This window comes from Callionymus lyra, chromosome 3 (assembly GCF_982586985.1).
Source record: "Callionymus lyra chromosome 3, fCalLyr1.hap1.1, whole genome shotgun sequence".
NCBI classification, from domain to species: Eukaryota; Metazoa; Chordata; class Actinopteri; order Syngnathiformes; family Callionymidae; genus Callionymus; species Callionymus lyra.
The window spans coordinates 1,726,032-1,750,905 of NC_141820.1; the positions used below are offsets into that span (position 1 = coordinate 1,726,032).

General features: G+C 41.8%; 2 protein-coding genes across 2 annotated transcripts in view; one reads left to right on the forward strand and one right to left on the reverse strand.

Annotated features, from left to right (window-relative positions):
- cratb (carnitine O-acetyltransferase b) overlaps positions 1-24,874 on the forward strand; it is a 32,212-nt gene that overhangs the window by 5,940 nt on the left and 1,398 nt on the right. Inside the window, exons 2-14 of the mRNA XM_087786139.1 lie at positions 76-300; positions 4,179-4,297; positions 4,396-4,449; positions 5,307-5,472; positions 7,073-7,247; positions 8,886-8,976; positions 9,330-9,417; positions 9,477-9,577; positions 13,971-14,090; positions 18,823-18,945; positions 19,854-19,989; positions 20,054-20,116; positions 20,198-20,335. Of these exons, the coding sequence (XP_087642265.1) occupies positions 76-300; positions 4,179-4,297; positions 4,396-4,449; positions 5,307-5,472; positions 7,073-7,247; positions 8,886-8,976; positions 9,330-9,417; positions 9,477-9,577; positions 13,971-14,090; positions 18,823-18,945; positions 19,854-19,989; positions 20,054-20,116; positions 20,198-20,335 (1,599 nt within the window). The remainder of the gene's footprint in view (positions 1-75; positions 301-4,178; positions 4,298-4,395; positions 4,450-5,306; positions 5,473-7,072; positions 7,248-8,885; positions 8,977-9,329; positions 9,418-9,476; positions 9,578-13,970; positions 14,091-18,822; positions 18,946-19,853; positions 19,990-20,053; positions 20,117-20,197; positions 20,336-24,874) is intronic.
- LOC148082986 (uncharacterized) lies at positions 10,435-13,960 on the reverse strand. Its single transcript, XM_087786138.1, has 2 exons — positions 13,735-13,960; positions 10,435-12,542 (listed from the first exon to the last, which is right to left on the reverse strand). The coding sequence occupies exon 2, from the start codon at positions 12,429-12,431 to the stop codon at positions 10,515-10,517; it is 1,917 nt and encodes a 638-aa protein (XP_087642264.1). The 5' UTR covers positions 12,432-12,542; positions 13,735-13,960; the 3' UTR covers positions 10,435-10,514.

Here is a 24,874-nt window from a genome sequence, read left to right on the forward strand (position 1 = left end):
ATCAGTATATATCTCTTTATATCGTATTGTAAAAAGTAAAAAAAAAATCCTTTTTCTTCTTTCATTGGCCTGCAGGTGGCGCTCAAACCAGAGCCATGTTTGTATTCTTCAGTTCCCTCCCAGCCGGTCCCTCCTTTGGCCCAGACCCTGCAGGGCTACCTGAGGAGTCTGGAGCCTCTGCTGCCCCCGGAGGAGCTCCGGCACACTCGCAGGATGGTCATGGAATTTGCTCGGCCCGGAGGTCTCGGTCAGCAGCTCCAGGAGGGACTGGAGAGGAGAGCGAGAGCCAACAGGAACTGGGTCAGTTACACATGTTGAAACACACACACACTCGCACATAGATACACACACTCACAAAGAGATACACACACTCGCACAAAGAGATACACACAATCGCACAATAAGATATACACACACGTAGATACACACACTCGCAAAGAGATACACACACTCGTACAAAGAGATACACACACTCGCACAAAGAGATACACACAATCGCACAAAAAGATATACACACACATAGATACACACACTCACAAAGAGATACACACACTCGCACAAAGAGATACACACACTCGCACAAAGAGATACACACAATCGCACAAAAAGATATACACACACATAGATTCACACACTCGCAAAGAGATACACACACTCGCACATAGATATGCACACCCACAAAGAGATACACACACTCGCACATAGATATGCACACTCACAAAGAGATACACACACTCGCACATAGATATGCACACTCACAAAGAGATACACACACTCACACACACACTCGCACATAGATACACACACTCACACACACACTCGCACATAGATACACACACTCACAAAGAGATACATACACTCGCACAAAGAGATACACACAATCGCACACAAAGATATACACACACATAGATACACACACTCATGAAGAGATACACACACTCGCACATAGATATGCACACTCACAAAGAGATACACACACTCGCACACACACTCGCACAAAGAGATACATACACTTGCACAAAGAGATGCACACAATCGCACACAAAGATATACACACACATAGATACACACACTCGCAAAGAGATACACACACTCGCACACAGACATACACACACATAGATACACACACTCACAAAGAAATACACACACTCGCACACAGGCATATACACACACATAGACACACGCACTCGCAAATAGATACACACACTCGCACACAGAGATATACACACATAGATACACACACTCACACATAGATACACACACTCGCACACGGAGAAACACACACTCACAAAGAGATACACACACTCGCACATAGATATGCACACACATAGATAAACACACTCACTCACAGAGATATACACACACATGGATACACACACTCACAAAGAAATACACACACTCGCACACAGGCATATACACACACATGGATACACACACTCACAAAGAGATACACACACTCGCACACAGGCATATACACACACATAGATACACACACTCGCACACAGGCATATACACACACATAGATACACACACTCGCAAAGAGATACACACACTCACACACAGAGATATACACACATATAGATACACACACTCACAAAGAGATACACACACTCGCACACAGAGATATACACACACATGGATACACACACTCACAAAGAGATACATACACTCGCACAAAGAGATACACACAATCACACACAAAGTTATACACACACAGAGATACACCGCTCGCAAAGAGATACACACACTCGCACACAGACATACACACACATAGATACACACTCGCACACAGAGATATACACACACATAGATACACACACTCGCACACGGAGAAACACACACTCACAAAGAGATACACACACTCGCAGACAGAGATATACACACACATGGATACACACACTCACAAAGAGATACACACACTCACACACAGAGATATACACACACATAGATACACACTCGCACACAGAGATATACACACACATATATACACACACTCGCACACGGACAAACACACACTCACAAAGAGATACACACACTCGCAGACAGAGATATACACATACATGGATACACACACTCACAAAGAGATACACACACTTGCACACAGAGATAAACACACACTCACGAAGAGATAGACACACTCGCGCACACAGAGAAACACACAAAGATACACACACTCGCACACAGAGAAACACACATAGATACACACACTTGCACACATAGATAAACACACAGTCACAGATGTTTACGAAGTGGAAAAGTTTTGACTCAAACCTTCATAAACGTGTTAACTCTGCAGATGTTTTGACTCAAACCTTCATAAACGTGTTAACTCTGCAGATGTTTTGACTCAAACCTTCATCAACATGTTAACTCTGCAGATATTTTGACTCAAACCTTCATCAACGTGTTAACTCTGCAGATGTTTTGACTCAAACCTTCATGAACGTGTTAACTCTGCAGATGTTTTGACTCAAACCTTCATCAACATGTTAACTCTGCAGATGTTTTGACTCAAACCTTCATCAACATGTTAACTCTGCAGATGTTTTGACTCAAACCTTCATCAACGTGTTAACTCTGCAGATGTTTTGACTCAAACCTTCATCAACGTGTTAACTCTGCACATGTTCTGACTCAAACCTTCATAAACGTGTTAACTCTGCAGATGTTTTGACTCAAACCTTCATCAACGTGTTAACTCTGCAGATGTTTTGACTCAAACCTTCATAAACGTGTTAACTCTGTAGATGTTTTGACTCAAACCTGCATCAACGTGTTAACTCTGCAGATGTTTTGACTCAAACCTTCATAAACATGTTAACTCTGCAGATGTTTTGACTCAAACCTTCATAAACGTGTTAACTCTGCAGATGTTTTGACTCAAACCTTCATCAACGTGTTAACTCTGCAGATGTTTTGACTCAAACCTTCATAAACGTGTTAACTCTGCAGATGTTTTGACTCAAACCTTCATCAACGTGTTAACTCTGCAGATGTTTTGACTCAAACCTTCATCAACGTGTTAACTCTGCAGATGTTTTGACTCAAACCTTCATAAACGTGTTAACTCTGCAGATGTTTTGACTCAAACCTTCATCAACGTGTTAACTCTGCAGATGTTTTGACTCAAACCTTCATAAACGTGTTAACTGCAGATGTTTTGACTCAAACCTTCATCAACATGTTAACTCTGCAGATGTTTTGACTCAAACCTTCATCAACGTGTTAACTCTGCAGATGTTTTGACTCAAACCTTCATGAACGTGTTAACTCTGCAGATGTTTTGACTCAAACCTTCATCAACGTGTTAACTCTGCAGATGTTTTGACTCAAACCTTCATCAACGTGTTAACTCTGCAGATGTTTTGACTCAAACCTTCATAAACGTGTAAACTCTGCAGATGTTTTGACTCAAACCTTCATCAACGTGTTAACTCTGCAGATGTTTTGACTCAAACCTTCATAAACGTGTTAACTGCAGATGTTTTGACTCAAACCTTCATCAACATGTTAACTCTGCAGATGTTTTGACTCAAACCTTCATCAACATGTTAACTCTGCAGATGTTTTGACTCAAACCTTCATAAACGTGTTAACTCTGCAGATGTTTTGACTCAAACCTTCATGAACGTGTTAACTCTGCAGATGTTTTGACTCAAACCTTCATAAACGTGTTAACTCTGCAGATGTTTTGACTCAAACCTTCATCAACGTGTTAACTCTGCAGATGTTTTGACTCAAACCTTCATCAACGTGTTAACTCTGCAGATGTTTTGACTCAAACCTTCATCAACGTGTTAACTCTGCAGATGTTTTGACTAAAACCTTCATAAACGTGTTAACTCTGGAGATGTTTTGACTCAAACCTTCATCAACTTGTTAACTCTGCAGATGTTTTGACTCAAACCTTCATCAACATGTTAACTCTGCAGATGTTTTGACTCAAACCTTCATCAACGTGTTAACTCTGCAGATGTTTTGACTCAAACCTTCATCAACGTGTTAACTCTGCAGATGTTTTGACTCAAACCTTCATCAACATGTTAACTCTGCAGATGTTTTGACTCAAACCTTCATCAACATGTTAACTCTGCAGATGTTTTGACTCAAACCTTCATCAACGTGTTAACTCTGCAGATGTTTTGACTCAAACCCTCATAAACGTGTTAACTCTGCAGATATCCGACTGGTGGGTCCAGTGGGCGTATCTGGAGAGTCGTCAGCCGCTGCCGGTTCACTCCAACCCGGCCATCTCGCTCCCGAGGCGAGACTACAACGACTGGAGGTCCCAGTTGATGTGAGCGACGGTTCCAGCTGCTCCTGCACAATAACATTCACATTCAAACCATAACTGTGATAACACTGTAACCACCACTGACTTCTGTTTGTTCGCAGGTTTGCATCCAAACTAATCGCTGCCGTTCTGGATTTTAAAGCCAAAATAAACACGTAAGTTTGAAACGTATAAAACCACGAATGATAAAATACACACACTCGCACACAGAGATATACACACACATAGATACACTCACACTCACACACAGAGATATACACACACTCACAAAGAGATACACACACTCACACAGAGATATACACACACTCACAAAGAGATACACACACTCACACAGAGATATACACACACTCACAAAGAGATACACACACTCACAAACAGAGATATACACACACTCACAAAGAGATACACACACTCGCACACAGAGATATACACACACATACATACACACACTCACAAAGAGATACACAGACTCACACATAGTAACACACACTCAAAAAGAGATACACACACTTGCACATAGTAACACACACTCACAAAGAGATACACACACTCGCACACAGAGATATACATACACATAGATACACACACTCGCACACAGAGATATACATACACACAGATGCACACACTCACAAAGAGATACACACACTTGCATACAGAGATATACACACACATGGATACACACACTCGCAAAGAGATACACACACGCGCACACAGAGATATACACACACATAGATACACACACTCACAAAGAGCTAAACACACTTGCATACAGAGATACACACACATAGATACACACACTCACAAAGAGATACACACACTTGCATACAGAGATGCAAACACACTCACACATAGATACACACACACTTGCATCCAAACTAATCGCTGTCGTTCTGGATTTTAAAGACAAAATAAACACGTAGGTTTCAAACGTTTAAAACCACGAATGATAAAATGATATAAATATGTAAAAAAGTTATTTTAAAGTTGACTCGTTGTTCCTCCCGGCCACCAGGGGGCAGCTGCCGCTGGAGTACATGCGCGGCAAACCTCTCTGCATGGATCTGTATCCTCGACTCTTCTCCTCCTGCAGGATCCCGGGGCCCAAGCATGACTACGTCGCCCACCAGGGCCGCAGCCGACGCTCACCCGCACACATCACAGTGGTGCGCAACTACCAGGTCAGACACACCAGTCCAGGACAGACGCACAAACACACACATTCACACACAAAGAAGAAAAAGATACACAAACACAGTCCAGGACAGACGCACAAACACACACATTCACACACAAAGAAGAAATAAAAGATATACAAACACAGTCAATGACAGACACACAAAATACACACATTTACACACAAAGAAAAAAAAGATACACAAACACAGTCCAGGACAGACGCACAAAACACACACATTCACACACAAAGAAGAAATAAAAGATACACAAACACAAGTCCAGGACAGGCACACAAAACACACACATTTACACACAAAGAAGAAATAAAAGATATACAAACACAGTCAATGACAGACACACAAAATACACACATTTACACACAAAGAAGAAATAAAAGATACACAAACACAGTCCAGGACAGACGCACAAACACACACATTCACACATAAAGAAGAAATAAAAGATACACAAACACAGTCAAGGACAGGCACACAAAACACACACATTTACACACAAAGAAGAAATAAAAGATATACAAACACAGTCAATGACAGACACACAAAATACACACATTTACACACAAAGAAGAAATAAAAGATACACAAACACAAGTCCAGGACAGACGCACAAACACACACATTCACACATAAAGAAGAAATAAAAGATACACAAACACAAGTCCAGGACAGACGCACAAACACACACATTCACACATAAAGAAGAAATAAAAGATACACAAACACAGTCAAGGACAGGCACACAAAACACACACATTTACACACAAAGAAGAAATAAAAGATATACAAACACAGTCAATGACAGACACACAAAATACACACATTTACACACAAAGAAGAAATAAAAGATACACAAACACAGTCCAGGACAGACGCACAAACACACACATTCACACATAAAGAAGAAATAAAAGATACACAAACGCAGTCAAGGACAGACACACAAAATACACACATTTACACACAAAGAAGAAATAAAAGATACACAAACACAAGTCCAGGACAGACACACAAACACGCACATTTAAACATAAAGAAGAAATAAAAGATACACAAACACACGCCCGCACACACAAGCATATTTATACACACTGAGAAAGAGACACAAAACACAAATACATACACGCAGTCAAACATAGACAGCAAAATAGTGACAGACAAACACAAACACAAGCATGCAGACGAACACACACTGACATGCACACAAAAATATGGGTAAACACAGACACATGCTCGCACAGACACACACACAGACAGATAACACACAAAGAAAAAGACGCGCATACAGAGACAAACACTCACAGACAGATAGACACACATGCACAGATACACACACAGAGTAATGGAGAAACATACACACAAAATGACATAGAGAAATACAAACGCACATGAAAACACACAGAGAGAAAGAGACACACACGGAGGCACACAGACTCACAGAGAAAGAGACACACACAGAGACACACAAACACACAAAGAGACACACGAACACGCACAGCTCACTCCAGCTCCTGGAGAGATGTAGGGACACTCTGGACAGGAGGCTCAGCACACAGTCATTCATGAAGTATCCTCTCGTCCTCAGTTCTTCCAGCTGGACGTGTACAACAGCGACGGCTCTCGCATGACTGAGGGTCAGATCCACGGGCAGCTGCTGCGGATCAGGTCTCAGTCCTGGAAGACGGACAAGGAGCCTGTGGGCCTCTTGACCAGTGAGCACCGGCACACCTGGGGTCAGGCCTACAACCGCCTGCTGACAGGTGAGTCTACAACGGCAGGTGTGTGTGTTGACAGGTGTGTGTTGTGTGTGTGTGTTGACAGGTGTGTGTGTGTGTGTGTGTGTGTTGTGTGTGTTGACAGGTGTGTGTGTGTGTGTTGTGTGTGTTGACAGGTGTGTGTGTTGACAGGTGTGTGTTGACAGGTGTGTGTTGACAGGTGTGTGTGTGTGTGTGTTGTCGGGTGTGTGTGTGTGTGTTGTGTGTGTTGACAGGTGTGTGTTGTCCGGTATGTGTTGACAGGTGTGTGTGTGTGTGTTGACAGGTGTGTGATGACAGGTGTGTGTGTGTTGACAGGTGTGTGTTGCCAGGTGTGTGTTGTCAGGTGTGTGTTGCCAGGTGTGTGTTGTCAGGTATGTGTTGACAGGTGTGTGTGTGTTGACAGGTGTGTGTGTGTTGACAGGTGTGTGTTGCCAGGTGTGTGTTGACAGGTGTGTGTTGACAGGTGTGTGTTGTCAGGTATGTGTTGACAGGTGTGTGTGTGTGTGTTGACAGGTGTATGATGACAGGTGTGTGTGTGTGTTGACAGGTGTGTATTGACAAGTGTGTGTTGCCAGGTGTGTGTTGCCAGGTGTGTGTTGACAGGTGTGTGTTGTCAGGTGTGTGTTGACAGGTGTGTGTTGACAAGTGTGTGTTGACAAGTGTGTGTTGCCAGGTGTGTGTTGCCAGGTGTGTGTTGCCAGGTGTGTGTTGACAGGTGTGTGTTGTCAGGTATGTGTTGTCAGGTGTGTGTGTGTGTGTGTTTTGACAGGTGTGTGTGTGTGTGTTGACAGGTGTGTGTGTGTGTGTTGTCAGGGGTGTGTGTGTGTGTGTGTGTGTTGACAGGTGTGTGTGTGTTGTCAGGTATGTGTTGTCAGGTGTGTGTGTGTGTGTGTGTGTGTGTGTGTGTGTGTGTGTGTGTGTGTGTGTGTGTGTGTGTGTGTGTGTGTGTGTGTGTGTGTGTGTGTGTTTTGACAGGTGTGTGTGTGTTGACAGGTGTGTGTGTGTGTTGTCAGGTATGTGTTGTCAGGTGTGTGTGTGTGTGTGTGTGTGTTTTGACAGGTGTGTGTGTGTGTGTTGACAGGTGTGTGTGTGTTGTCAGGTGTGTGTGTGTTGTCAGGTGTGTGTTGACAGGTGTGTGTGTGTTGTCAGGTGTGTGTGTGTGTGTTGACAGGTGTGTGTGTGTTGACAGGTGTGTGTGTGTTGTCAGGTGTGTGTTGTCAGGTGTGTGTGTGTGTGTTGACAGGTGTGTGTGTGTTGACAGGTGTGTGTGTGTTGTCAGGTGTGTGTGTGTGTGTGTGTGTTGACAGGTGTGTGTGTGTGTGTTGACAGGTGTGTGTGTGTTGTCAGGTGTGTGTGTGTGTGTTGACGGGTGTGTGTGTGTTGACAGGTGTGTGTGTGTTGTCAGGTGTGTGTGTGTGTGTTGACAGGTGTGTGTTGACAGGTGTGTGTGTGTGTGTTGACAGGTGTGTGTGTGTTGTCAGGTGTGTGTGTGTGTGTTGACAGGTGTGTGTGTGTGTTGACAGGTGTGTGTGTGTGTGTGTGTTGACAGGTGTGTGTGTGTGTGTGTTGACAGGTGTGTGTGTGTTGTCAGGTGTGTGTTGTCATGTCTTAAGTTCTTCTCAACTGTGGATCTTCTCTCAGATAAACTCAACAAAGAGTCTGTACGAACCATTGAGAGCGGATTGTTCTCCTTGAGTCTGGACTCACCTGTCATGAGGATCTCTGATGACAAGTATGTTCTCACACACACACACACACGCACACACACACGCACACACACACACACACACGCACACGCACACGCACGCACTTGTTTTGTTTTTTTCCAGTTTGTTTTTTTTCCTGTTTTTATTTCTTATTGTTTAGTTTTTTTTCCTTTTTCTTGTTTCCTGTTTTCTTTTCTTTTTTTTCCTGTTTTAGTTTTTCTTGTTTAGTTTTTCTCAGACTCTTCATTTACCTTTGTAGGACGAGCTGTCAATCACAAAGGATGAACGGATTCAAAGCTTGTTGATCTTTATTTATTTTGACGGGAAACAAAGATCACATGTGGAAGTACGACATGATAAGGACAGTTTTGATTGACAGGTACGCCAGTCGGAAGGCGGCGCAGATCCTGCACGGAGGCGGGACTTTCTCCAACAGCGGCAACCGCTGGTTCGACAAAACGCTGCAGGTGAGTTTGGACACCTGCCCTGACGTGAGCTCACCTGGTGACGGACTGAGTGCCGACAGTTCGTGGTGGGCGAGGACGGGTCCTGGGGTCTCCTCTACGAACAGGCCACTGCCGAGGGTCCGCCCATCGCCACGCTGCTGGACCACATCCTGAAGTACTGGTGAGATGATGTCACTTCCTGCTCAGGTCACCTGAGCTTGACTTTGTGAAAGTGAGCAGCAGGTTTAGAAGATTATTATTCATATAGAACAAGTTTATTTATGTCTCTTTTTTTACATTTTATTGTTTTTTATTGATTATTTTTCAGTTGAATCATCTCTATCTTTGTTTATTTTTAAATTCTTAGTAACTTTTTGATTGTGTTTCAATGGTTTTATGCTGATTTGTTTTCTTGTTTAGTTTTTATCTCCTTGTTTTCTTTCGTGTTTGGGTTCTGTTATCCTTTTTGTTTTTTCCTTGTTTGTTTGTTTCCTGTTTTGTTCTTGTTTTTTTCCTAGAAGACTATTATTCATATAGAATACGTTTATTTATTTCTCTTTTTTACATTTATTTTACTGTTTTTTAATGATTATTTTTCAGTTTAACGGACTTTTAAACCAAACGTTGGATCAAAGTCTAGAAGGTTGCCAGACCCTCAAAAGCCACACAAACACATGTTCCATCTCTGTATCTATTCGTCTCTTTTCTTGTTTTGAATTGTATTTTTATTTGTTTTTATTGATTTATTTTGTTGGATCAGTAGCGCGTTCAAAAAATATTCCCTCAGTCTTCACACATTTTTTGAATTTATCATCATGTCCCCGAGAGTCAGGTTGCCAGGTTTGTTTTTGCCTCTTTTTAAACATCGTTGTGTGTCGAGTCTTTTGCTGGTGCAGGTTGTTGTGTTGTTGTTGTGTTGTCGTTGTGTTGTCGTGCAGGTTTTCCTGTGAGTGATGGTAGACGTGTGTAGTCAATGTCGGGAGGTCAAAGGTGAGTCTCTCGGTGACCATCAATCGTGGTCAAAAGAAGGAGGTCGAGCAGAGACAAACACTTTTATTCAGGGCCCAGCAGCGACCCCTGGCGGCGCGTCACGACAGGTTCGTCAAACCTTGTCGGGATCATCTCCCTCCGTCGACCACCGAGTAGGAGAACAAGTGTTTGATGATGCTGGAGGTCTGGTGGTACCTCTTCTTGTCCCAGTCCTGGCTTTTCCCCAGAGAGGAGTTCTTCAGGTCCTTCTCGCTGCCCGACTTGTCCTTGGACAAGGTTCTGTTCCTTCTGTCCATGCAGACCTTCTCCCTCAGGTAGGCTTTCCGCATCATTCCCATTTCCTCCTTCTCCATCTTGAAGGCTCTGCGCTCCCTGCTCATGGTGGCCTCTTCGTCTTTGAAGGCCTTCCTCTTCATGCAGTGTTCGTAGCGTTCCTTCTTGAAGTCCTGCCTCTCCTTCTCGATCTTCTTCTTCTCCAGCACCAGGTCCTCCCAGTCGTGCAGGATCTCCACCATCTTCTCGTCAAAGGTCTTTCTGATCTCCGCCATCCTCTCCTTCTCCTTGTTGAAGGCCTGCCTGTCCTTGCTCATGGACTCCTCCTCCTCCTTGAAGGCCTTCCTCCTGACGCTGTGGTTGTGAAGTTCCTTCTCAAACTCCCGTCTCTCCTTCTCGATGTGAGTCCTCTCCTGCTGGAAGCCGCTCCGGCTCAGCTGGATGTCCATCTTCTCTCGGAGGTATGCTTTCCTCATCATGGCGATCTCCTCCTTCTCCACCTGAAACGCCTTCCGGTCCCTCTCGATCATCTCTTTCTCCGCTCTGAAGACCTCTCTGATGGAGCAGTGCTTCTTCAGGGCCTGATCGAACTCTTCTCTCTCCTTCTCCATGTGCTTCTTCTCCACGTCCAGGATCTCTCTGCTCTGCTCGATCTCCATCATCTCCTGCAGGAAGGCTTGTCTCAGCGCTGATACTTCTTCTCTCTCCTTCTTGTACGCCTCCCGGTTCCTGCACATGTGGTCGTCCTCCTCCTTCAGGATCTTCCTCAGCTCCTCGATCTCCTGACTTTGTTTGTGGAAGTTCCGTCGCTCCGTGAGCATGAACTCCTGCTCTTCTCGGAGCGAGTGCTTGAGCTGAGAGATTTCTTCCTGTTCTATCTGGTACGCCTTCCGGTCGTTGCACATGGAGTCCTCCTCGTCTTTGAAGGCCTTCCTGAGCTTACAGTGGTTCCAGATGTCCACCTTGAAGTCCTCCCTTTCCTTCTCCATGTTCTTCTTCTCCACGTCAAGGGCCTCCCAGCTCTGCTGGATGTCCATCTGCTCCTGCATGTAGGTCTTCCTCAGCTCCACCATTTCTTCCATTTCCCTCTGGTAGGACTTCCGGTTCTTGCACATCCGGTCGTCTTCGTCTTTCAGGCTCTTCCTCACTTCTTCTATTTCCCTCTTCTGGATCTTAAAGCTCATCTTCTCTTTACTCATGGAGTCTTCTTCATCTCTGAAGAGCGTCCTCAGCTCCTCAATTTCTTCTTTCTGAACTTGGAACGCTTGTCGCTCCTGAGACATGAAGGTCTGCTCGTCTTTCAGGAATTTCCTCAACTCTTCTATTTCCTGTTTTTGTACCTGGAAGATCTTTCGTTCTTTACACATGAATTCTTCTTCTTCCTTCAGGAACTTCCTCAGCTCGTCTATTTCTTCCTTATCCAGCTGGAAGGCCTGCCGGTCCATGCTCATGGCTTCCTCTTCCTCCTTGAAGGCTCCTTTTAATCGGCAATGTTTCCAAATCTCTGTTTGAAACTCCTCTCTGTCCTGCTCCATCTTGGCCCTCTCCAGCTCCCAGGCCTCCTGGCTCCTCTGGGTCTCCATCTCCATTTCATCGCACGTTTTCTTCAGCTTCTGCATTTCCTCACTTTTATTTTGAAGTTTACAAACACACTGTTCTGAGGAGGACATCATGGATGAGGACAAATGTTCCTCTGGCTCTTCGACCTGGTCTTCGGTGTCCTTCTCAACCTTCATTTCCTCCACCTGCGTAGCTTCTTGCGGGAAGTCCATCTTTTCCTTCCTTCACCTGATGCTGAGGCACTTCTTCTTGCTCCGATTTGGGCTCATCTACGGAGAGAAGTCTTCATGATACAAATGCTTGTGTGAAGCTTTGAGGTCCATCTGTGAGAACAAAGAACATATACTTCAGATGCAGATTGAGGAAAAACTCAATTGAACCAACAAACGGGAAGGTCACCTATTGGGAGGACCTCACAACAAAAAGGGGGGGGGGGTGAGAAGTTAAACCTGGGAGGAGCGAGGTCTACCTGAAGAATTGAGCAAACGACTTTATAAAAGGTTGACGTGAGAGAAGATGTTAAGAAGTCTTCGTGTCTACAGATGACTCTCTTTGGTGAGATGTTTGACTTCTTAACCGCCTGTCAAAGACTGTGACGAGTGAGTGACAGCTGCCCATAATAGTTGTATCTGATACAAATGGTTGAATATGTTTAATGTACAGTAATGTTTTTGATTGCCTTTTGTATTCAATATAAGAAACAGATGATACCAGAAAAGTATTGTCTGGTTCTTGCTATATCATCACATTTATATGTTGAATTTAGAGATTACGAATTAAAAGATATACAATTATATTTTAAAAAAAAAGTTAATCTTTTATTGAATTCTAACATACAACTGAATGTATTACAATACATGTAATTATAATAAATGTATACATTTATTTAGAAAATATTGAGCTTTCATTATGTTTCGTTTTGTTGTATTTTTTATAGATTTAATTGAAATAAAATAAAAAATATATATATATTAACCCTTCCTATATACAAATTATTTAATCAAACCATTTAAAAAAAAAAATTAAAAATACATTTTCTGATGACGATGATATACTTCAATACTTCTTAAGTTTCTTCAATACTACCGCTTTATCCCTTTACGGGGGTCGTGGGGAGACTGGAGTCCATCCCAGTATCATAGGGCTAGAGGCAGGGGACACCCTGGACAGAACGCCATTCGGTCTCAGGACACACAAAGACAGACAACCATTCACACACACACTCATACATATGGACAATTTTCCCTCAAGTTCTCAATCGACCTCTGTATGTTTCTGGACTGTGGGAGGAAACCGGAGTGTCCGGAGTAAACCCACTAACACGGGGGGAACAAACAAACTCCACACAGCCTCCACCTGGCCTGGAACCGAACCAGCAACCTTCTTGCTGTGAACCGTGCGCCCCACTTACATACTTGAGGAACAGAACTAGATTCTTCACAGGTGTAGTGATGGCCGCCCGCCGCTAGATGGCGCATGAGTGTGGAAGTGAGTGGATGTGAGGTGTGAACTTACATGGCGACAAAACGGCTAAATTCTCACGAACGTTTCTGACCATATTAACTGTGCGGCAGCTCCGCGTCGTATACTTTTATACGTTCTTCTTACGACACAAAGCGAAGCAGGAGCCGCCGCCGCTCTTTGATGGTTTCCATGCCTTTCATGCTCGACGAGCGAGCGCTCGCCTTTCATGTCTCCGTGATGTTCTCCACCTTCCTGCCGGAGACTATAAACCCTCCTCTCGACCGCAGCGACAACCCGGAGCCCAAGAGGGCGCCGCTGGTGCCGCTGCCCACGCCCAAGAAGCTCTACTTCCGCATCGACCGCGACATCAAGAGGGACATCGAACACGCCAAGCAGAACCTGGACATGTAAGTCCTTCCCACGGACTGGAGTTTGATCCCAAATCTTCTATTGTTTCGTCACGTAACAGGAAAACAACGTATGATAGTATATACAGTGCCTTGTGAAAGTATTCGGCCCCTTGATTCTACTCTTCATCTTTTCTTGTCGAACACATTGATTCTACTCTTCATCTATTCTTGTCGAACACATTGATTCTACTCTTCATCTATTCTTGTCGAACACATTGATTCTACTCTTCATCTATTCTTGTCGAACACATTGATTCTACTCTTCATCTATTCTTGTCGAACACATTGATTCTACTCTTCATCTATTCTTCTCCAACACATTGATTCTACTCTTCATCTATTCTTCTCCAACACATTGATTCTACTCTTCATCTATTCTTCTCCAACACATTGATTCTACTCTTCATCTATTCTTCTCCAACACATTGATTCTACTCTTCATCTATTCTCCTTCAACACATTGATTCTACTCTTCATCTATTCTCCTTCAACACATTGATTCTACTCTTCATCTATTCTCCTTCAACACATTGATTCTACTCTTCATCTATTCTCCTTCAACACATTGATTCTACTCTTCATCTATTCTCCTTCAACACATTGATTCTACTCTTCATCTATTCTCCTTCAACACATTGATTCTACTCTTCATCTATTCTCCTTCAACACATTGATTCTACTCTTCATCTTTTCTTGTCGAACACATTGATTCTACTCTTCATCTATTCTTCTCCAACACATTGATTCTACTCTTCATCTATTCTTCTCCAACACATTGATTCTACTCTTCATCTTTTCTTGTCGAACACATTGATTCTACTCTTCATCTATTCTTCTCCAACACATTGATTCTACTCTTCATCTATTCTTCTCCAACACATTGATTCTACTCTTCATCTATTCTTCTCCAACACATTGATTCTACTCTTCATCTATTCTTCTCCAACACATTGATTCTACTCTTCATCTATTCTTCTCAAACACATTGATTCTACTCTTCATCTATTCTTCTCAAACACATTGATTCTACTCTTCATCTATTCTTCTCCAACACATTGATTCTACTCTTCATCTATTCTTCTCCAACACATTGATTCTACTCTTCATCTATTCTTGTCGAACACATTGATTCTACTCTTCATCTTTTCTTGTCGAACACATTGATTCTACTCTTCATCTATTCTTGTCGAACACATTGATTCTACTCTTCATCTATTCTTGTCAAACACATTGATTCTACTCTTCATCTATTCTCCTTCAACACATTGATTCTACTCTTCATCTATTCTCCTTCAACACATTGATTCTACTCTTCATCTTTTCTTGTCGAACACATTGATTCTACTCTTCATCTATTCTTCTCAAACACATTGATTCTACTCTTCATCTATTCTCCTTCAACACATTGATTCTACTCTTCATCTTTTCTTGTCGAACACATTGATTCTACTCTTCATCTATTCTTGTCGAACACATTGATTCTACTCTTCATCTATTCTTGTCAAACACATTGATTCTACTCTTCATCTATTCTCCTTCAACACATTGATTCTACTCTTCATCTATTCTTCTCCAACACATTGATTCTACTCTTCATCTATTCTTGTCAAACACATTGATTCTACTCTTCATCTATTCTTCTCCAACACATTGATTCTACTCTTCATCTATTCTTCTCAAACACATTGATTCTACTCTTCATCTATTCTTGTCAAACACATTGATTCTACTCTTCATCTATTCTCCTTCAACACATTGATTCTACTCTTCATCTATTCTTCTCCAACACATTGATTCTACTCTTCATCTATTCTTGTCAAACACATTGATTCTACTCTTCATCTATTCTTCTCCAACACATTGATTCTACTCTTCATCTATTCTTCTCCAACACATTGATTATACTCTTCATCTATTCTCCTTCAACACATTGATTCTACTCTTCATCTATTCTTCTCCAACACATTGATTCTACTCTTCATCTATTCTTCTCCAACACATTGATTCTACTCTTCATCTATTCTCCTTCAACACATTGATTCTACTCTTCATCTATTCTCCTTCAACACATTGATTCTACTCTTCATCTATTCTTCTCCAACACATTGATTCTACTCTTCATCTATTCTCCTTCAACACATTGATTCTACTCTTCATCTATTCTCCTTCAACACATTGATTCTACTCTTCATCTATTCTTCTCAAACACATTGATTCTACTCTTCATCTATTCTTCTCCAACACATTGATTCTACTCTTCATCTATTCTTGTCAAACACATTGATTCTACTCTTCATCTATTCTTCTCCAACACATTGATTCTACTCTTCATCTATTCTTGTCAAACACATTGATTCTACTCTTCATCTATTCTTCTCCAACACATTGATTCTACTCTTCATCTATTCTTGTCAAACACATTGATTCTACTCTTCATCTATTCTTCTCCAACACATTGATTCTACTCTTCATCTATTCTTCTCCAACAGATTGATTCTACTCTTCATCTATTCTTCTCCAACACATTGATTCTACTCTTCATCTATTCTTCTCCAACACATTGATTCTACTCTTCATCTATTCTTCTCCAACACATTGATTCTACTCTTCATCTATTATTCTCAAACACATTGATTCTACTCTTCATCTATTCTTCTCCAACACATTGATTCTACTCTTCATCTATTCTTCTCCAACACATTGATTCTACTCTTCATCTATTCTTCTCCAACACATTGATTCTACTCTTCATCTATTCTTCTCCAACACATTGATTCTACTCTTCATCTATTCTTCTCCAACACATTGATTCTACTCTTCATCTATTCTTCTCAAACACATTGATTCTACTCTTCATCTATTCTTCTCCAACACATTGATTCTACTCTTCATCTATTCTTGTCAAACACATTGATTCTACTCTTCATCTATTCTTCTCCAACACATTGATTCTACTCTTCATCTATTCTTGTCCAACACATTGATTCTACTCTTCATCTATTCTTCTCCAACACATTGATTCTACTCTTCATCTATTCTCCTTCAACACATTGATTCTACTCTTCATCTATTCTTGTCGAACACATTGATTCTACTCTTCATCTATTCTTGTCAAACACATTGATTCTACTCTTCATCTATTCTTCTCCAACACATTGATTCTACTCTTCATCTATTCTCCTTCAACACATTGATTCTACTCTTCATCTATTCTTGTCAAACACATTGATTCTACTCTTCATCTATTCTTCTCCAACACATTGATTCTACTCTTCATCTATTCTTCTCCAACACATTGATTCTACTCTTCATCTATTCTTGTCGAACACATTGATTCTACTCTTCATCTATTCTTCTCCAACACATTGATTCTACTCTTCATCTATTCTTCTCCAACACATTGATTCTACTCTTCATCTATTCTTGTCAAACACATTGATTCTACTCTTCATCTATTCTCCTTCAACACATTGATTCTACTCTTCATCTATTCTTGTCGAACACATTGATTCTACTCTTCATCTATTCTTGTCAAACACATTGATTCTACTCTTCATCTATTCTTCTCCAACACATTGATTCTACTCTTCATCTATTCTCCTTCAACACATTGATTCTACTCTTCATCTATTCTTCTCAAACACATTGATTCTACTCTTCATCTATTCTTCTCCAACACATTGATTCTACTCTTCATCTATTCTTGTCGAACACATTGATTCTACTCTTCATCTATTCTTGTCGAACACATTGATTCTACTCTTCATCTATTCTTGTCAAACACATTGATTCTACTCTTCATCTATTCTTCTCAAACACATTGATTCTACTCTTCATCTATTCTCCTTCAACACATTGATTCTACTCTTCATCTATTCTTCTCAAACACATTGATTCTACTCTTCATCTATTCTTCTCCAACACATTGATTCTACTCTTCATCTATTCTTCTCCAACAGATTGATTCTACTCTTCATCTATTCTTCTCCAACACATTTATTCTACTCTTCATCTATTCTCCTTCAACACATTGATTCTACTCTTCATCTATTCTCCTTCAACACATTGATTCTACTCTTCATCTATTCTTCTCCAACACATTGATTCTACTCTTCATCTATTCTTCTCCAACACATTGATTCTACTCTTCATCTATTCTTGTCAAACACATTGATTCTACTCTTCATCTATTCTCCTTCAACACATTGATTCTACTCTTCATCTATTCTTCTCCAACAGATTGATTCTACTCTTCATCTATTCTTGTCAAACACATTGATTCTACTCTTCATCTATTCTTCTCCAACAGATTGATTCTACTCTTCATCTATTCTTGTCGAACACATTGATTCTACTCTTCATCTATTCTTCTCAAACACATTGATTCTACTCTTCATCTATTCTTGTCAAACACATTGATTCTACTCTTCATCTATTCTCCTTCAACACATTGATTCTACTCTTCATCTATTCTCCTTCAACACATTGATTCTACTCTTCATCTATTCTTCTCCAACACATTGATTCTACTCTTCATCTATTCTTGTCAAACACATTGATTCTACTCTTCATCTATTCTCCTTCAACACATTGATTCTACTCTTCATCTATTCTTCTCCAACAGATTGATTCTACTCTTCATCTATTCTTCTCCAACACATTGATTCTACTCTTCATCTATTCTCCTTCAACACATTGATTCTACTCTTCATCTATTCTTCTCCAACAGATTGATCAACGACTTGGACGTGAACGTTTTCAACTTCACAAACTTTGGCAAAGAACTTCCGAAGCAGCACAACCTGAGTCCAAACTCCTTCATCCAGGTGGCGCTGCAGCTCGCCTTCTACAGGTGAGCACAGGTGCTGTCGCTCTGTATTCTCCGGACTATATGGCGCACTTTTGTCAATTTTGTCGTTTCTTTCATGTATGAAGCAGAAGCAGATCATGAGGCGCATTAAGCGAAACAAAAAAATCTGATCAAAGCGCATTCAAGTTATAAAACATAAAAGACGACACAATTAACTGGTTTAGCCAGTGAAGAGTTTTAAGGATGTAAGAAATGTGAGTTCTCCTACCAGAGCGGACGTGTGTTCACTTCCTGTCCTGCTCTCACGGAACTGTTGACACCAACATCTGGAGAGTTCTTCAGTCAGCCAACCGCAGTGATGTTGGTGAAGGTGTTCACGTTGTTATAGTAACGCTTCGCACTGCGAGGTCAAAGTTGACTGCGAAGTGCGCGGCAGCAACGAGCTCCGTGAGTTGTTCGCTCAAGAAAACTCTTTATAACGTTCACTTATTAAAGTTCTCCAGAATATAATATTATAGTTTTGGTTGGAAAACTAAATGAGGCTTATAGTCCAGGTAATACAGTAAATAATCGTATACAAATATGCTTTTTAATTTGTTATTATAATTACATTTTATACTGATGTATTTAATCCCTTCTCTCCAATTTTCTCAATGCGCCCCCTGGTGGTCAACCACAGAACACTGTTCTAGACCACGTCTGTCGAACTCGATAAAAGTCAAAGTCTTAGTTCTTTTTTGATCTCAGGCCTAATAAATTTACAAAGTAAAATCTTCCTTCAGTCTTAGGTTGCATTAATATGTGCAAAATGTGAATATATTTTCATGTTAATTGGATTTAATTGTTGACTTCATACTCTATTTAAATGAGCTGGATGGATGTGTTCCTGCACCATGAGTGAGATGGTGTATGTTTTGTAATCCGTCCTGAATGGAAGTTCTCTCGACCAGAGTCCACGACGAGGTGGTCCCGGCCTGTGACATCGCGTCTCAGCGCATGTTCCGAGGAGGAAGAACCGAGTTCATCCGTTCGCCCACAGTTCAGACCCTGAAGTTCATCCTCGCCTTCGACGACGCGTCCGTCTCCGTAAGAGTCGACATCTTGTGACGCGCCGACACGCCAACTGACGACACGCGTGTGTTTGTTGCAGCGCGAAGCAAAAGTCCATCTGTTCAGAGAAGCTGTCGACGCTTACTCGGCTCTGACCGACCAGGTAGGACCTTCGAAGGACTCTTTTATATGGTTTCTAAATAAGGTACCATGCATTTCTTTATTGCATTTCTTTGTGTGTCAGGCGCTGCAGGGTCACGGCGTGGACCGGCACCTGCTGGGCCTGAAGCTCCAGGCCATCCAGGAGGGACGCAGTGTTCCTAAGATCTTCATGGACACGGCCTATGGTCTGGCCACGCACTGGAAGCTGCGAACGGGTCAGGTACGAGGATCACATGACGTCGATCACACGACGCCGATCACATGACGCCGATCACATGACGTCGGTCACATGACGTCGGTCACATGACGCCAATCACATGACGTCGGTCACATGACGCCCATCACACAACGTCGGTCACATGACGCCGATCACATGACGCCGGTCACATGACGCCGATCACATGACGTCGGTCACATGATGTCGGTCACATGACGTCGGTCACATGACGCCGATCACATGACGTCGATCACACGACGCCGATCACATGACGTCGGTCACATGACGCCGATCACACGACGTCGGTCACATGACGCAAATCACACGACGCAGATCACATGACGCCGGTCACATGACGTCGGTCACATGACGCCGATCACATGACGTCGGTCACATGACGTCGATCACATGACGTCGGTCACATGACGCCGGTCACATGACGCCGATCACATGACGTCGGTCACATGACGCAAATCACATGACGTCGGTCACATGACGTAGATCCCACAACACCGATCACATGACGTCGGTCAAATGACGCAGATCACACAACACCGATCACACGACCCCGATCACATGACGTCGGTCACATGACGTCGATCACATGACGCCGATCACATGACGTCGGTCACATGACGTCGATCACATGACGCCGGTCACATGACGCCGGTCACATGACGCCGATCACATGACGTCGGTCACATGACGCAAATCACATGACGTCGGTCACATGACGTAGATCCCACAACACCGATCACATGACGTCGGTCAAATGACGCAGATCACACAACACCGATCACACGACCCCGATCACATGACGTCGGTCACATGACGTCGATCACATGACGCCGATCACATGACGTCGATCACATGACGTCAATCACATGACGCCGGTCACATGACGTCAATCACATGACGCAGATCAAATGTCGTCGTGACCTGTGTCGTCTATTTACTGATGTTGTCTTTACTATGATTGACGTTGTGTTGTGTGGATCGGCCTGTCAATCATTCTGCGTTCAAGCCTTGAACTGTTCCTCAAGTACAAACATGTGAAAATGTTTTATTGTGTGTAAACAAGAGGTCGATCGAGGAGAAGCTAAAGGTCTTAGTTTATTTGACATTGATAGAGACTTATTATAACTTTAAGATGATTCTAACATTAAAGTAAATTCCTTTTCACATGAACCTAAACGCACTAAAACGGATAAAACCGGAGTCCGTTTCCGTCGCTCCAACTCGACGTCACCTCCGGGTCTTAATACTTTGCTTTGTGGAGAGAAAAGGATCAATTCAGAGTGTACGGGTCGTTTATTCGCCGCTACAAGTCAAACAAAATACAAGCTTTTATGATCGATTGGACTCGATCTTTGCTGGCAGCTCTACAGGTCAATAGCTCCGGGAAAGACGGTCCAGTACTATAGAGCATCGCTATATTTAAGGGAAAGTTTCCTGTCCAGGGGGTCATCTCTTCCGGGGCAGTGGTTCTTTCACGTTAGTTCCTGTCTCGGGTCACCTGGAGAGTAACTTCCTTGCTTCCCTGTTGTGTGGGCAAGTTCCTTTGTCTTCCAGCCCCCCTTTTTTGGGTGTGTTCCGTTTTGCTCTTTTGTTTCACGCCCACAGGTGTGAGCCGGGGAGACGGACAGATGTTTAAATTAATCGCTGTTCGGCTCTAAGTCTGCTCCAAGCTTTTCTTGAAACAGTGTATCAGTCTGGAGTGAAATGTTGGTTGTGAATGTGTATTCAAACGTTTAAGCTCTTAGATGACACTAGTCATTTATACTTTATATTTTGATTATCTTTTTAGTATTAATTTAACTATGGCGTATACGTATAGTGTAGAATAATTTCCAATCTAACAGCACCAGATAAAAGATTGTTTGTGTGTGTGTGTGTTAAGGTGCGTGTGTGGTTGTGGGTGTGAATGTGTGTGGTTGCTTGTGTGTGTAATTCAATTCATTTTCAATTCCATTTTATTTAAAGTGTCTTATCATAACAAAGTGATCTCAAGACACTTTACAGTTGAAGTAAAAGTATAGTTGATTAAGGAAAAATAGATCAATTCAACAAAGAGCAAGAAGCGAAACACTGTACAGTGAACTATGGCGAAGGAAAAACTTATTTTTAGAAGAAACCTGGAGCAGAACCAGACTCATTGTTGACTCCTGCTGTGACCGGCTGGGAGGAAGGATGGGGGGGTAGACAGATGGATAAGGAGAGGAGTGAGGGAAATTATAGTGAGAAAAAAAAAAGAGGATAGTGTAGGAGAGTCCATGGAGGTACTGGAGAGAACTGATGACGTGGTGAAGATCCTGGATCAGCAGCAGCTCTGGAGGTCCTGGGGCTCCTGAGAGAAATAAAAAGTTGTTTAAACAGGTGATGAATGTAATGAAGAAAAGAAGGATATACAGAGCTGGAGTCTAAAACTCCTCCAGCATTCTCAGCCTATAGCAGCTAAAGATAAACATTTAAGTTAGTTATAGCAGCTAAAGATAAACAGTTAAGTTAGTTATAGCAGCTAAAGATAAACAGTTAAGTTAGTTATAGCAGCTAAGATAAACAGTTAAGTTAGTTATAGCAGCTAAAGATAAACAGTTAGGTTAGTTATAGCAGCTAAAGATAAACAGTTAAGTTAGTTATAGCAGCTAAAGATAAACAGTTAGGTTAGTTATAGCAGCTAAAGATAAACAGTTAAGTTAGTTATAGCAGCTAAAGATAAACAGTTAAGTTAGTTATAGCAGCTAAAGATAAACAGTTAAGTTAGTTATAGCAGCTAAAGATAAACAGTTAAGTTAGTTATAGCAGCTAAGATAAACAGTTAAGTTAGTTATAGCAGCTAAAGATAAACAGTTAGGTTAGTTATAGGCTTTATCGAAAAGTAAGGTTTTAAGATTATTTTTAAACATAGAGAGGGTGTCTGCCCTCCGGACTGAAGCCGGTAGTTTGTTCCACAGCAGAGGGGCTTCAAAACTGAAGGCCCTGGCTCCAAATCTACATTTAGAGATTTGTGGTATAACTAATAGATCAGAGTTTAAGGATCGTAAGGTCCTAGAGGGTTGGTAAGTTTGGATTAAATATTTAATGTATGTTGGTGCTAGACCATGTAAGGCTTTATAGGTTAGGAGAAGGATTTTAAATTGTATTCTAAATTCTACAGGAAGCCAATGTAGGGAAGACAGTACAGGTGTGTTCGCGCCTCTTAGTCTTAGTCAGGACACGAGCTGCAGATGAATGAGCTGAAGATTCTGAGAGACTTTTTAGAACATTTAGACAGAAGAGAGTTACAATAGTCCAGCCTGGAGGTAACAAAAGCATGGATGAGCTTCTCAGCATCATCTAAAGGAAGGAAGTGCCTGATTTTTGAAATGTTACGAAGGTGGAAGTAAGCAGTCTGTGAGATTTGTTTTATGTGTGAGTTAAATGATAAGTCCTCGTCAAAGCACCCAGATTCTTTACAGTGGTGCTAGTAGCAGGAGCAAGTCCATGATGTAAAGCTAGATTCAAGATTCAAAGTGTTTATTGTCATATACATCGAGAAACACGTTTCCCTATGATTGTCTGAGATGTTGCGGACCAATTAGTAAAACCTCAGTCTTTTCCGAGTTCAGTAGGAGGAAGTTTTTGGTCATCCAGGACTTGATATCTGTGATACAGGACTGTAGTTGTGTAGCTGTTGATATGTGTAATACAGGACTGTAGTTGTGTAGCTGTTGATATGTGTAATACAGGACTGTAGTTGTGTAGCTGTTGATATGTGTGATACAGGACTGTAGTTGTGTAGCTGTTGATATGTGTAATACAGGACTGTAGTTGTGTAGCTGTTGATATGTGTAATACAGGACTGTAGTTGTGTAGCTGTTGATATGTGTAATACAGGACTGTAGTTGTGTAGCTGTTGATATGTGTGATACAGGACTGTAGTTGTGTAGCTGTTGATATGTGTAATACAGGACTGTAGTTGTGTAGCTGTTGATATGTGTAATACAGGACTGTAGTTGTGTAGCTGTTGATATGTGTAATACAGGACTGTAGTTGTGTAGCTGTTGATATGTGTGATACAGGACTGTAGTTGTGTAGCTGTTGATATGTGTAATACAGGACTGTAGTTGTGTAGCTGTTGATATGTGTAATACAGGACTGTAGTTGTGTAGCTGTTGATATGTGTAATACAGGACTGTAGTTGTGTAGCTGTTGATATGTGTAATACAGGACTGTAGTTGTGTAGCTGTTGATATTTGTGATACAGGACTGTAGTTGTGTAGCTGTTGATATGTGTAATACAGGACTGTAGTTGTGTAGCTGTTGATATGTGTGATACAGGACTGTAGTTGTGTAGCTGTTGATATGTGTAATACAGGACTGTAGTTGTGTAGCTGTTGATATGTGTAATACAGGACTGTAGTTGTGTAGCTGTTGATATGTGTAATACAGGACTGTAGTTGTGTAGCTGTTGATATGTGTAATACAGGACTGTAGTTGTGTAGCTGTTGATATGTGTAATACAGGACTGTAGTTGTGTAGCTGTTGATATGTGTAATACAG

What these genes read in the sequence shown, in the direction of transcription:
- LOC148082986 (XM_087786138.1), bottom strand. Translation starts at nt 12,431, where the DNA reads ATGGACTTCCCGCAAGAAGCTACGCAGGTGGAGGAAATGAAGGTTGAG.